General features: G+C 37.4%; 1 protein-coding gene and 1 long non-coding RNA gene across 2 annotated transcripts; one reads left to right on the forward strand and one right to left on the reverse strand.

Moving 5' to 3' along the window:
• Positions 1 to 3,734: 3,734 nt before the first annotated feature.
• Positions 3,735 to 4,679, reverse strand: LOC112191738. The gene is made up of 3 exons (XR_002933091.2): positions 4,504 to 4,679; positions 4,231 to 4,333; positions 3,735 to 3,763 (listed from the first exon to the last, which is right to left on the reverse strand). It is a non-coding gene; the product is annotated as an uncharacterized LOC112191738 (long non-coding RNA).
• Positions 4,680 to 10,970: 6,291 nt separating this feature from the next.
• LOC112194227 (UPF0481 protein At3g47200) lies at positions 10,971 to 11,774 on the forward strand. Its single transcript, XM_024334471.2, has one exon. The coding sequence runs from the start codon at positions 10,971 to 10,973 to the stop codon at positions 11,772 to 11,774; it is 804 nt and encodes a 267-aa protein (XP_024190239.2).
• Positions 11,775 to 12,949: the final 1,175 nt, after the last annotated feature.

Raw genomic sequence — 12,949 nt, forward strand, 5'->3', positions numbered from 1 at the left:
CTCACATTGTAGGTTACCTGTTTAACCTACTGAACTTTATATTAATTTCGGTGTTAGTCTGCTCTGATTACTAGGGGATTTGTGACCCGGACTTGTAATGAGTTGTATTTGAGGTCTATGACCTAACTTTCGTGAATTGTTGTAGTTAAAGTTATGAAGCTTTGTTGGACTTAAGCTTTTGAATTATTATTTCTATCTTTAAGTTTGAGTTGGTTGGATTATGGGAGCAGGGTGGCTCCAGAAGGACATGGTTGGGATATTAGAAGTGTATTAGTTTTTCTTACAGGTTTGGGTTACCTACTTTTAAGGAAGGTTTTGCCGAAATTTCGGTAAAATTTTCTTTAAAAGTGGGTCCCGCAGGGCCACTTCAGATTTCATGAGAAAATCCGGGGCGGGCCCTGTCATTTAAACTATTTAATTTTCATTTTAAAAGTAATATAAATTCAAAATTAGCTAAAATAGAGAGCATTGATACAAACGTATTTCTAAAGTGACTAGCTAAAATAACTTTTTAGCTATTTTGGCTAAAATTTGACTAAAAAATAGTTAGCATTGCTAAAGATGCTCTTTTATAGATAAACCCATGAATCAATTATCTAGAGCATTTAAGAGAATGTTTTCAACTAACTTTATAGAGACGAAATAGAGTTGTTTGTTTAAAATATGTAAAATATATAGTAGTCATTAGTAAAGTAGTGTTTGCCTACATTGACGATGATAGCAACGAAGCAAAGTTCTGAGAAGTGGTGATGAAAGCCTGGGATGGTGTTTGCATTTTTCCCAAAATGCAGTTTTTTGGTTTAGGGGCAAAGTAGGACTTTTAAAATTTCAAAAAAGTTAGGAGATTAATGCTATTTAAGGATGTACCAATAGAAGCTCCATTCCCTATTCTTTTCTCCCTTTTTCTCTTCCTTATTTTTTTTTCTTTTGTTATTTTTTTATTATTATTTCTTAAAAATTTCTTGCTTGTTTGCTCTTTTCTCATTGTCTTCTCCCTTTTTCTCTTGGTGGTTCTAGTTGGACCTCCAATTTTTTTTTTAGTTATTAATTGACTTTGTCAATTTATATGAAAACACAAATAAGGACAAAGAGAGAAAAATGAAAAATTAAGTAAGTAAATAAATAAATACTCTTCTTACCTCCTCCAACCAAATATAACATTCAATTAATTTTTTTTCCTGATATTTCCTTATATTGCCTATATAGTTTTATAATTTACTTAATGTTCAAGTAAACCCCAATTTGTGTTTGGCCCAAACTCTATTTTACTTGCCCTAGTGGTAATAGGATTAAATTAGAAGGATCTAGATTCATATTTAATGTACGATTACTTTCCTTGTATGATTGATATTCTATGTATTGTAATCCTCTATATAAAGAGGACCCTATTATCAATGAGAAATACACAGCGAATTTCTCTCAATTTCTGATTCCCTAAAACACGTTATCAGCACGAAACCATAACCCTGAAAACCCTAATTTCGTAACCTTCAAAATCCTGCAACCACCGCCCCACATATCGAAGCCCTAGTCTCAAGGAGCCCAGAACCGGCGGCAGAACCACAAGAACAGGCCAAAAAACCCTTGAACCGGCCTTCAAAAAAATCAGACCGGCCCCTGCCTTATGCCTGCCCCTGCTAGCCATGCCGAGCAGCTGCCGAGATCTGCCGAGCCCTGGGCCTGTACCTGCCGAGACCTGCCGACAGCCCCTACAAGCCTCCTGCAGAGACCACTGCCGAGCCCTGCGCATCCATGTGCCTGCCCCTGTCGATATCTGCCGAAAGCTTCACATAGCCCCTGCCGACACCTGCTGACACCTGCGCACCCCTGTACCTGCATCTGCCGACAGCTGTCTAGCACCTGCTTGCCAGCCCTGCACATCCCCTGTACAGCCCCTGCAACAACCACTACAACAAAAAACCTCATTTGCGAGAAACAAATTCCTCGCTAAAAACAGACATTTCGTCGCGGAAGTACTTCCGCGAGGAAATTCTTTTCGTCTTCAATTCGTCGGAGAATGCTCGTCAAGAAAAGGTTCAGCGACGAAAAAACAATGTCCTCGTCAAACCCTTTCCGTGATGAAATCTATTTGTCTCGCTGTTATTCTATAGCGACAATTTCTTTCCTCACTCAAACCCATACTTTTTTCTTGTTAAAAAAATTCAACGATTAGAAAATAGTCGTTAAATATATTTTCTGACATACTAGATTTCATCGCGAAATTAATTATTTCCTCGCCAATGATAACGAAAATTAAAAAATGTAAATAAATAAAATATTTAAACTACTTTTTTCTGCGACGAATTTTCATCGTTATAAGCTTTGGGTGAGGAAGCTTTTTCTCGCTGTAAACTTTTTTTAGCAAGGATATTTTGTTTCATTGTACCATGTATTCTTTCAGCGAGAAAAAGTTTTCTCGTTAAAGATACTTAACAACGAGGAATATGTTTTCCATCGACGTTGGAACTACAGTTTTTGGGACGAAAATATTTTCGTCGTTATAAATAGCTTTGGGTGACCAAGTTTTTCTTCGCTATAAATTGTTTTTAGCGAGGAAATTTTGTTTCTTCGTAAAATGTATCTTCACAATGAGAAAAGGTTTTCTCGATAAAGATACTCAACAATGAGGAATGTGGTTTTCCTCGGTGTATGGACTACAGTTTTTGGGACAAAAATATTTTCGTCGTTATAAATAGCTCTCAGGTTTTTGGTCGCTAAACCTCATTGACATGCATATATTAGTGAAAATGTTGACAGACAGCTAACACATTGAACATCGAAAATAAAATATAAATCCGCGAATAAAAAAAACAAATAGGCTTTCCAAGGCTTTCAATTTTGGTCTCCATTACACTTGAACATTTGTAATGAATAATCTTCAAAAGAACACCTAGCTAACAGAGATAGCACTAAAAGAAACCATATGTGAAGAACCCTAACTATTTGAGAGATGCTACAGTGCTGCACTTCTGAATTTTTACCACCCAGCACCACTCTGCAAATGAAAAAGATAAAGAAATATGATTTAATGTTAAGGAGAATGCAACAAAATATACTTTAAGCAACTTCATTATACAAAGAGGCAACATAAACTTCTGAAAACAAGAAGTAAAAAACAAAAAGCAAAAAACACTAGCAACAGCTAGCGATGACAAAATAGTACCCAGCTCCAACAATTACAGCTCTCAAAAGTTCCATCCTTGTCTCATAGACTCTTAACAAATACTGTATCTGTAAATTTGATAAATAAGGAGGTTCAGGGTTCAAATATAATTCACTTCATACACTATGCATATTTAGCAGATTTGAAGGTAGGCAACAGAGTTTCCACTGCTTAGGTATTGAAAAGGAGAAAAGAGAACTCCTGACATGTTAAAAAGGACACGATATGATGCTAAAGAAAGATAACAAAATAGTCAATATGAGAATAAGCATTGGACTTACCATATCTGAGGAAAATTGTCCTGCATTTCCCTTTGCACAATCTCTGTCATTCATGAAGAAGAATACCATAACCCAATTATCATTAGTCACTGAGAATTAACCCACCAAAATACCAAATCACCCAAACCACACCAAAATCAGAAATCCAAAAATGCAGGCACCAAATTAGAGAGTGAGAATACGAACTGACCTTGTGAAAGTTGAGACCCAACTTGAATCATGGAACTAAAATATGGTAGCACAGACCCAATTGAAACCCAGAATAACAAAGCAATTGGTGGTGCAGCCGGAGAAAAGCTTGAATCAACAACTCCTTGACCTGGACTCACAAGAAAACCAGAACAATCTTTGTTAATTTAACACTAGTATGTCACTGCTGTTTTCTCTCAAACACTATGCAATTTTAACATGGATAATAATATTGGACAAAAACATGGGGGAGATAGGAAGCTTTTTTAGGCCTCTAAAACGTTGCCCTTTCATAAAACGTATCCACAGTGCCACAACGTATTATTGAACAGAAATCTTCTAGCTGCAAACAATTTAGACCCTTTCATTGCATAGCCCATCTGATGAACTAGAAAAGGATTTGGATTCTCCGGTCAAGATAACTGTTTGCAGCCTTACAATTAAGGTCACCACAATATACTCTCAAGTAATTGATGTGATCAGATTAATACATTTTTCTGTAGCACACAACGATGAGATAGCCCAGTAACTAAAGGGGAACAACCTTGGACCATTCTATTTAATGCAACCACGGACGGTAACAATAAGAAACTATACCTCTCACGCTTCTTGTCTTCTTCTCATTCATGGCAAGTCTGTATTAAGAGGCGAAGGCATACCCATCTGTGTAACTATTGATCTTGAATAGTTGCCCTTCAATCTGTGTAACTATTGATCTTCAATTGGGGTGCATTTAATTGAAATAAAACCAAATATATAAACCACGACATCTCACATTTAGATTTAGCAAAAAATAAAAAGACCTTGATTAATCAAGCTATACAAGAATGAGATTCAGGGAGGAAGAAAGATGAATCTAATCCTACTTACAGATATGAGAGCTTCAAATATGGTAGATTCAGAAAGGGAGCCAGAGACGGAGCTTCAACAGGAGAACGCCGTCAGAGATGGAATAGTGTGAAAAAGATAGAACTCTATCTAAAGATTAGGTTTTTTATCTTCGTTTATTTTTCCTTTGGATCAGCGCCTTTTCTTTTCTCCCCGCCTTTGATCAAATTTGGGTTTTAAGTCCCGCTTCTCTAATTCTTTTTATTTTTATTTTTCTCTAATCCTCAATTATGCCGTTTATAAAAAATAAAAAAAATAGAATTAAGGTTTGGGGTTTGGGGTTTAGGGTTTAGGGTATAAGGTGTCTATTCACAAAACATATAGCTTAATGATTCGAATGTTTCCTCGTATAATTTATAACTAAATACTTAAATTAAACATAATTTGCATCGTCAAGTATGTATTGCATAATATGTCCAACGTATAATCTCTCAAATTAGTGGTTACATCGTCAGAATTCTATTTTATAGTGAGTTTCATGTGTGGTCCCTAAAATTGTAAAAAGGAAGACTTCCATTATTGAACAACAATTTATCCACATACATACAATATAGGTCATGTAATGAGTTATTGTCATATTATTGTCTATGTGGAATGTAGTGATTCTTATGTAGGAGAGAAACAAAGTAGAGTGAAGCTCATGCAATTGTAGAAAACTGAAGAGTGAAAATAAGTCATTCATATTAATGTTTACAAACAAACATACCAAATTAGTATCATGAAGGACCATCGATGTTTATTAACTTGTTTAGTAACTATGAAATCATTCATACAGACACGCCTTATGATTTTAGAAAAGTTCATGATATTCAATCATATTTTGAAAAGCAAAAATATGAATAATGCTCATATATGTGAATAATGAGTGTGAAATCAAATATATCATATAGCACGTTTCACACTTACAAAGGAAAAAAAAAACTGATTACAACAAATACGAACACCTAGCACATGTGGTTCATTATTAAACTTACTTGTGTATAATATTATTTAAATATTTATTTATCGCAAATCAATCTATTTCTTCATCTCAAATTTTCCTATTATTATTAGCTGGGTCCTTGAGGTGGTTCGGGTAGCGTAGTAGCAGGGTAGGTCTCTGTTCCTGTAATTAGTCAAGTACTCATATAAAATATAAAAAAAGTCTTACAAATGCAACATAAAAATTCCAGGGGAGTTGGTTAAGCAATTGGGTATTGTTGTGGCTATCTAGGGTTTGAGTCCCTTTTGTGAATTAACCAGGCCTTTTTTATATTCATTTTTTTTGCATCCTTTTTATTTAATTGAAACTAACTAACGTTTTCTATTTGAGTATTGTGTGCAAGGTAAGTTTAAAAAAAAGATATGCCCACTCTTTTCGTTTTTAATACCACAAATTTTTCCCCTGCAAAACCTAGAATGACTAAATAAATAGATCCTCGCTAAATGTATCAGGGGTGAGGAAATCATTCATCGCTTAAATGATACTGTTAGCGACGACTGCTCAAATTCGTAGTCATTAAATTTGGCAGGTCTTACTAAATTTTCTGCCAAAACTAATAACGATGAAATCATTATTTCCTCGTTAATTGTTTTTTTTTTTACGAGGAAATTGTTCCTCGTAGAACATAGACTTTTTGCGAGAAAACTATAGCTTTGTCGCCGTTAAATTTGGCGGGTCTTACACAATTTTCCGCCAAACTAATAACGACGAAATCATTATTTCCTCACTAATTGTTTCTTTTGACGAGGAAATGGTTCCTCGTAGAATATAGACTTTTTGCGAGGAAACTATAGTTTTTTCGCCATTGAATTTAGCGGGTTTTATACAATTTTCCGCCAAACTAATAATGAGGAAAGCGTTATTTCCTCGCTAATTGCTGCATTTGACGAGGAAATGATTCCTCGTAGAACACAAACTTTTAGCGAGGAAAACTAGTTTTGTCGCCCTTGAATTTGGCGGGTCTTACACAGTTTTCCTCCAAAACAATAACGACAAAATCGTTATTTCCTCACTGAATGCCGTTTTCACGATGAAACAATTTGTCACCTAAGTCTCATATTTCCTCGCTAATAACATGACGTTTCGGGAGACCAACTTATGGTCACCTTTAATGATGAACTGAAATATTCGTCGTAGAAAGTGATAAATAGTGAGGAAAATATATTCCTCGTAGAAAACTTAATAGCATTTAGTGAGGAACTGAAATATTCCTCGTAAAATGTGTCATTTATTGAGGAAAATAAATTCCTCGCAAAAAACTTAGTCGCTAAAAAGACTTTCTGTTGTAGTGAACCCTTCCTAGCTCCGGCCACCAGTTTCAGGCCACTTTTCAGGCGACCTCCGTCAACCTTTTTCCGCCCACCTCCGTCATCTTTTCCAGCCAAGAATTCCCGCATCTTTTCAAGGTAAACTTTTCTAAAAGTTCCCGTTTTTGAAGTTTTTCAATTTCTTCTTCTTTTTCTCGGGGACTTCCAACATCCCTTCTTCTACCCCCCATTCTTCTTCATAGGGGAGACCAATAGCCGAACTGTGGGGGTTCGTGCTCACTCCAAGCTTGGAGCTTGTAAAGTCCTCCAAACTTAGAGTTTGTTGAGAAGAAAAACGATCGACCACATACATCGTTGTTTCGATCTAATCCAAAACCCCTCTTGGAATCGAATTTTCTTGGAAGCGACTGCGCTCAGAAAATCCCTAATTTCTTGGAAGCGACTAAGCTCAGAAATTTTATAGTTTTTCATGGTAGCCTTTTTCACTCCGAAACTAACCTTATTTTCTAGTTGTTTTTCAGGATGAATAACCTGAACAAGTTGAGCTTCGCTTCACTAGAGACAACAGGCGCAGGATACCACAAGTGGGTCCGTGATGTGCGCCAGTATCTTAAGGCTGATGGGATCTTGAGTACGATCCAAGAGCCAATTCAGGACGTGCTTACTCCTCAACAAGCTGTTGCTTTTGAAGATAATAGAGTTACTAGAGAGGCTAATGAAGCAAAAGCCATCATTCTCATGACAAGGCACATGAATGACCCGCTCCAAAATGAGTACCTCAATGAGGAGGACCCAAGAAAACTATGGGTAGAACTCAAGCAGCGTTTTGGCTACTTCCGTGATTCCCTTTTTCCAGACTTAGAAGTGAGATGGCGTAGCCTCCGCTTCTGTGATTTCAAGTCTGTACTTGACTACAATTCAGAAGCACTTCGTATCAAGTCTATGATGGAATTATGTGGATAGAAAATCACTGATACGATGTTGATCGAGAAGACTCTCTCCACATTCCCCATCTCTGCATTGATGATAGCCAAAAACTATCGGATTGATGTCAATGCTAGACGCATCACAAGATTTCATGAGCTAATTGGCGCCATGAATGTAGCTGAAAATCACGACAACATACTTGTGAAGAACTATAACTCTAGACCTGTGAGAACCAAGTCAATTCTAGAGTCTAATTATAGTCGCGCCTCCAAGAGAGGACGCAAGGAGTGAAATCCTAAGAATAGGGATATTTTTGGACGTTCTGGTCCATATTCTCGCCCTAAAGAGGGAGGAAACTGCCAAGATAGGCGTGCACGGAACCGTGGAGGTAAACGTGTGAAGAAAGAGAGAGGCCAAGCCTCCGGTTATGGTGGTAACGCCACCAAAGGCAATAACCGTCCTCATAACGCTCCTAGAGCGCCTCGATCAAGGGAACCTGACCATAATGATGCTTGTCTCAGATGTGGATCAACTGGACATAGGGCAAAAGCATGTAAAGCATCCCAGCAAGTTGCAAAAGCATACAAGATGTATCGTGAAACAAGGGAGGCAAACTAAATAGAACAAGAAGATCAAGATGGCGATCTCGATCTAAGGGTGGAAGACTACAAGGATCAAGACCCAGAAACTGGCCATTTTGATTAAGTTTTTTTATTTTCCAAGAGATATAGGCAATTGCCATATTATAGTAGATGCCAATGGTATTAGTCTTCCTTCAAAGAGGCGTACTCAATGTAAGTGTGATGTTTAGGAAGGTTTTGAGATAAGTAGTACTTAAGTGAGCTTTGCTCCACCAACATCTCTCTACTCACCTGGTCACATTTGCATTGAAATTACCAAAAGGAGTTAGACGACTACCATTGTTTTGCATTAGCTAGTTTATTGGATTAGATTCTTTTTGGCTAAAGAAACGATAATGTAATTCCGTTTGGCTTATTAATAAAAGTTGAGTGCTTTTCTTTGGCTTATTAAGAAAAGAAAGATCTGCTAAGGAAGTACAAGTTGGAAGACAATAAGGTAACTATTTGCTGATATGGAGGTAACTATGTTCAAGGATAATCTTTAAATAGTTAAGTTTGTCTTGATTGAGTATGGAGGTCACCTGAACACTAATGTACATGCTTGGTAAAAAAATGTGGACCGTCTTTCCTTCTGGCCCATAGAGAATGATATTTAACGGGGAGTGGAAATAATTACCTCACCTGAAAGGTAGAACGAATTTAAAATTCCATGTCATATGAGGGGGAAATCACTACTTCAACTGATGGTGGGGCAGCTAGGGATATTTTAGGCTTGCCATATTTTCTGTGTTTCAAACTTCTATGCCATAATCTGTTAATGTTTAGTCTTGAATGAGTAAAACAATAGGGAACCAAGTGAGTTCATGTGACATCTTGATCCTTGATTGTTGTTTCTTTAGAAGTGCTCTACTCTATTTGTTAGCAGTATAGAATTCAATCTCTCTTTTTTCTCACAGACTGTTTGTAGCATGGAAAGCTTATTTCTCTTTTGAAAGTCCATCCAATCCTAAAGCAACTTTACCTAAAGCTGGTCACTAGTAAATCTACAAGTAATTAGTGAATTTGCACTTGTCTTTATTTTCACATGGATTCTTAGAAACAATTTTTGGCTGAATGAATTGGATTCTCAGTGTTATATATATCTTAGAGTATAGGGTAATGAAGCGTCATTGAGGAAGGGTATTTGTGGGTTAAGATAGAACAGATTTGAATGCAGTGTAACTTAATTGATCATCATCCCTTTTTATTCTAGAAATGAATGGCATAACTAGCATTTGTTCCATTTAAATCTTTGGAGAAGGGCAGAATATAGAAGCAAGATAGTCTCATCCTAACTAGATCGAACTGTCACATAACTTGAGGCCATAAAGATTTTGTTGTCATGTTGCTGATTGCATTTAACTAACTAATCTAAAGGAGCTTGAAGAATTTGAAGCCACAATTTTGTGTAGCTGTGAAATCTGATACTGTAGTAAACACAAGGTTATTGCAGTAAGTAATGGCAATGACTGTTAATTGGGTGATGAAAATAGGCAGCTGTACTTTGCCACCTCTTTATCCTATGTATGTTTCATGAAAATATTGAAGGTAGAAGTTCTGCTGAAGACATGATTAAACTGGATTCTATATTTCTTTGTATTCATGCAACAATTCTAATTTGGTTGATTAAATTACTGAACCAATTGATTCTTATGTTTCTTCCCCAGCTCCCTATGCATTTGCACGCTACTATGGATTGGAGAAGGGACAGCTATGTGGTAAAGATTACTTACCATGGTGGAGCTGTTGGTGCCCTCAAAACTTACCATTGCATTGTCTGATCCTTCTGAAAGATTTATTGTATGCCACTTTATGCAGTGATGGCATACAAAAAAGAAGTTAACATCATAGATAGGTTTTTCACCAGATACAAAAGCAGGTTTTGATTTGATGAAGTTGTTTAGTTTGCGGGTTAACAAGTTTGAAGATATCTACATAGATATTGCTATTTGTAGCACCTACTTTTCGTGGGTCTTGCTTTTGATTCTTGAATGACATGTCGCTGCAGATGAGACCTGCAGGTTTGCTTTCCTTATGTTTTTGCACAGTGTTGCGATGAAGCGAGGAGTCTTCTCTTTCATATTGTAGTAAACAAACCCATCAATAATAGTTAACTCGGATACTTCCACATTCTTCTGGACACCATATTCTTCTAGACTTGCAACGTTATTTTTTCTTCTTCTCAAAGTCTTGTTCTTTTACTTGTCAAAAGCACTCAACAAAATTATAGGAATAAGGACCCCATCTAAAAATGAACCTGTAAATTTTTGGTCTCAACATCAATATAGGCCCAAAGTTTTTTTTGGTTAGTAGGAAAGCGTGTGACTAGGCCCAGACCCTTTTTGGTCAGTACGAAAGCGTGTGACTAGGTCCAGACCTTTTTGGTTAGTAAGAAAGCGTGTTGTCAATGCATACTCGGTGAAAACCAGTCTCTCTTTGCTATAAGAATTGTGTATCAGTGGGTGAGGGCTTCTTTGTGAGAGATAGAGAGAGAGAGAGAGAGAGAATGGAGAATGGTATCACAATGGTAGAGCTAACTGATGCCGATCAGGAACGAGTGGTGATCGATATTGAGTTATTGACGAATCTGTAGCTGCCATGCAAAGGCGCCTACAGGAAAGGAGATGCGGAAGTCGGAGAGCATCAATATATATGGTCAACTTTAGTTCAGTTGTCTGCATATACAGAGTTCCTGAAAGCCTTGTGGGAATCAGTCCAAAAGCTATTAGGCCTGAAAAGGTCTCCATCGGACCTTATCACCACAGCAAGAGCAAGGAATCTGAAGAGACCAAAATGAAGTATTTTGAAGCTTTTCTCTCTAGAAAAAAGAGAGATGGTAGTGCTGGACCTGATCTAAGTACCTTGTTTAAAGCCGCGAGAAATATGGAGGCAGAAGCAAGAAGATGCTATGATGATCAGGCCATCGCTATGTCAAGCGCGGAGTTTGTTGCAATGATGGTACTTGATGGGTGCTTTATCATTGAGCTTTTCCTACAAGACCAAGAGGACAAACTCAAAGATGTTAAAGAGAAGGACCGCCTGGTTATGGACCTCCTCAAGCTTGAAAACCAACTGCCTTTCTTCGTCCTTGAAAGACTATTTAGCCTGTCCGGTGATTCATCTGCACCAGGTGATTCTCTAGCCTTGCTTGCCTTGAAGTTCTTCAATGTTTATGATCACAAAGTCCTGGATGATGTTAAACACTTGTTACACTTGTTTCACTCAAGCTTCCGTACCCCTTTATTATTAGAACGAGATAATACTCGATATCAGCTCTCTAATATTAGAAGCCGCTGCGTAGACTTACTTGGGGAAGCTGATGATGTAATGATTGCATATGTAACGACATGCCTATCAATCGACAGCCCAGCGACCGCAATGAGGTGCTTCCGTGCTTACTTGCAACCCCTTTTCTATTTGTTTGGGGGATCCTTGCATTCCTTTATCGTCTTCTAAGGTTAGTCGGTTCGATCCTTTTCTTCTTTGTTTGGTGGAACGTGGATAACGTTCAAAGATTCCTTCACCCCACAGGTCAGGAGCATCGTCCTTTCTCCGATTCAATACAATGTGCCACACAACTAAGACCCTCCGGGATCATTTTCAAGCCACTCCTAGCAGAAAGCTTCTTAACTATCGATTACCACAAACGGGTACTGCAAATACCACCCATAACCATCAACGATATCACTATTACTATCTTCATCAACAGCATAGCCTTAGAACAATGTTGCCCACACAAGACTGGTTCTTTATTTACCACTTACATTGCCTTCATGAGCTCTCTCATCAATACCCCTAGAGACGTCGCATTGCTTTCTGGTAACGGGATTATCATTACCAGCTTCTCACACAACGACCATAGCATAGCTGACCTGTTGAACAAGTTAGGGAAAACAGTTTATTTCGACAAGGATTGCTACCTCTCCAAGCAATTCAGAGACGTGGAGGCTTATTACAACAGCCATTGGGGTACTTTTCTACGAACTTATTTTAGCGCCCCATGGTCCTTCATTTCAGTTGTCTCAGCCTGCATTCTTCTTTTGCTGGCCGCAGCTCAAACAGTTGTGTCTATCTTGAGCTATATCAAACAAATGTCGGACAAGGGAAAATAATCGCGAGGCAAATCCATAGGCTAGAATTAGATCAAGCGAGCCTTTTGTCTTTGTATGTAACTATGTATGTTGTTGTTGTTGTTGTTTTGTTCTACCAATAGTTTATATATTATAAGTGCAAATTTTTCACAAAGGCAAGTTTGATTCAAAAATTTTCCTCGCAACCTTTGTTCGATTCCCCTTAAAAGCAATTCATGCCTGTTTTCTTTACTGTTTCCGCATTTTCTTCTCCTTTTTTTTTGTTTTTTTTTTGTCAATGTGTGCTTCTGTACATACTTCCAATATTAGCATTTGGACTTATTCTCAAAATTTTGCCTTTAAACTTCCAAATTTATCCTCCTCCTTATTTCTCTTTTCACCTCATCATCTTGAATCAGTTGCGATCCCCAAAAACTCTATAAACGTTCAAGTATTGACTACAACTTGAGCACAATTTTGGTTAAAACTTGAATAGTACCTTGGAACCGGAGGTTTGATTTCAGTGGAGAATATAGTTATTTAGTTCAGTTTCTCTTTGCC

The sequence above is a fragment of the Rosa chinensis genome, chromosome 3 (genome assembly GCF_002994745.2).
Source record: "Rosa chinensis cultivar Old Blush chromosome 3, RchiOBHm-V2, whole genome shotgun sequence".
NCBI classification, from domain to species: Eukaryota; Viridiplantae; Streptophyta; class Magnoliopsida; order Rosales; family Rosaceae; genus Rosa; species Rosa chinensis.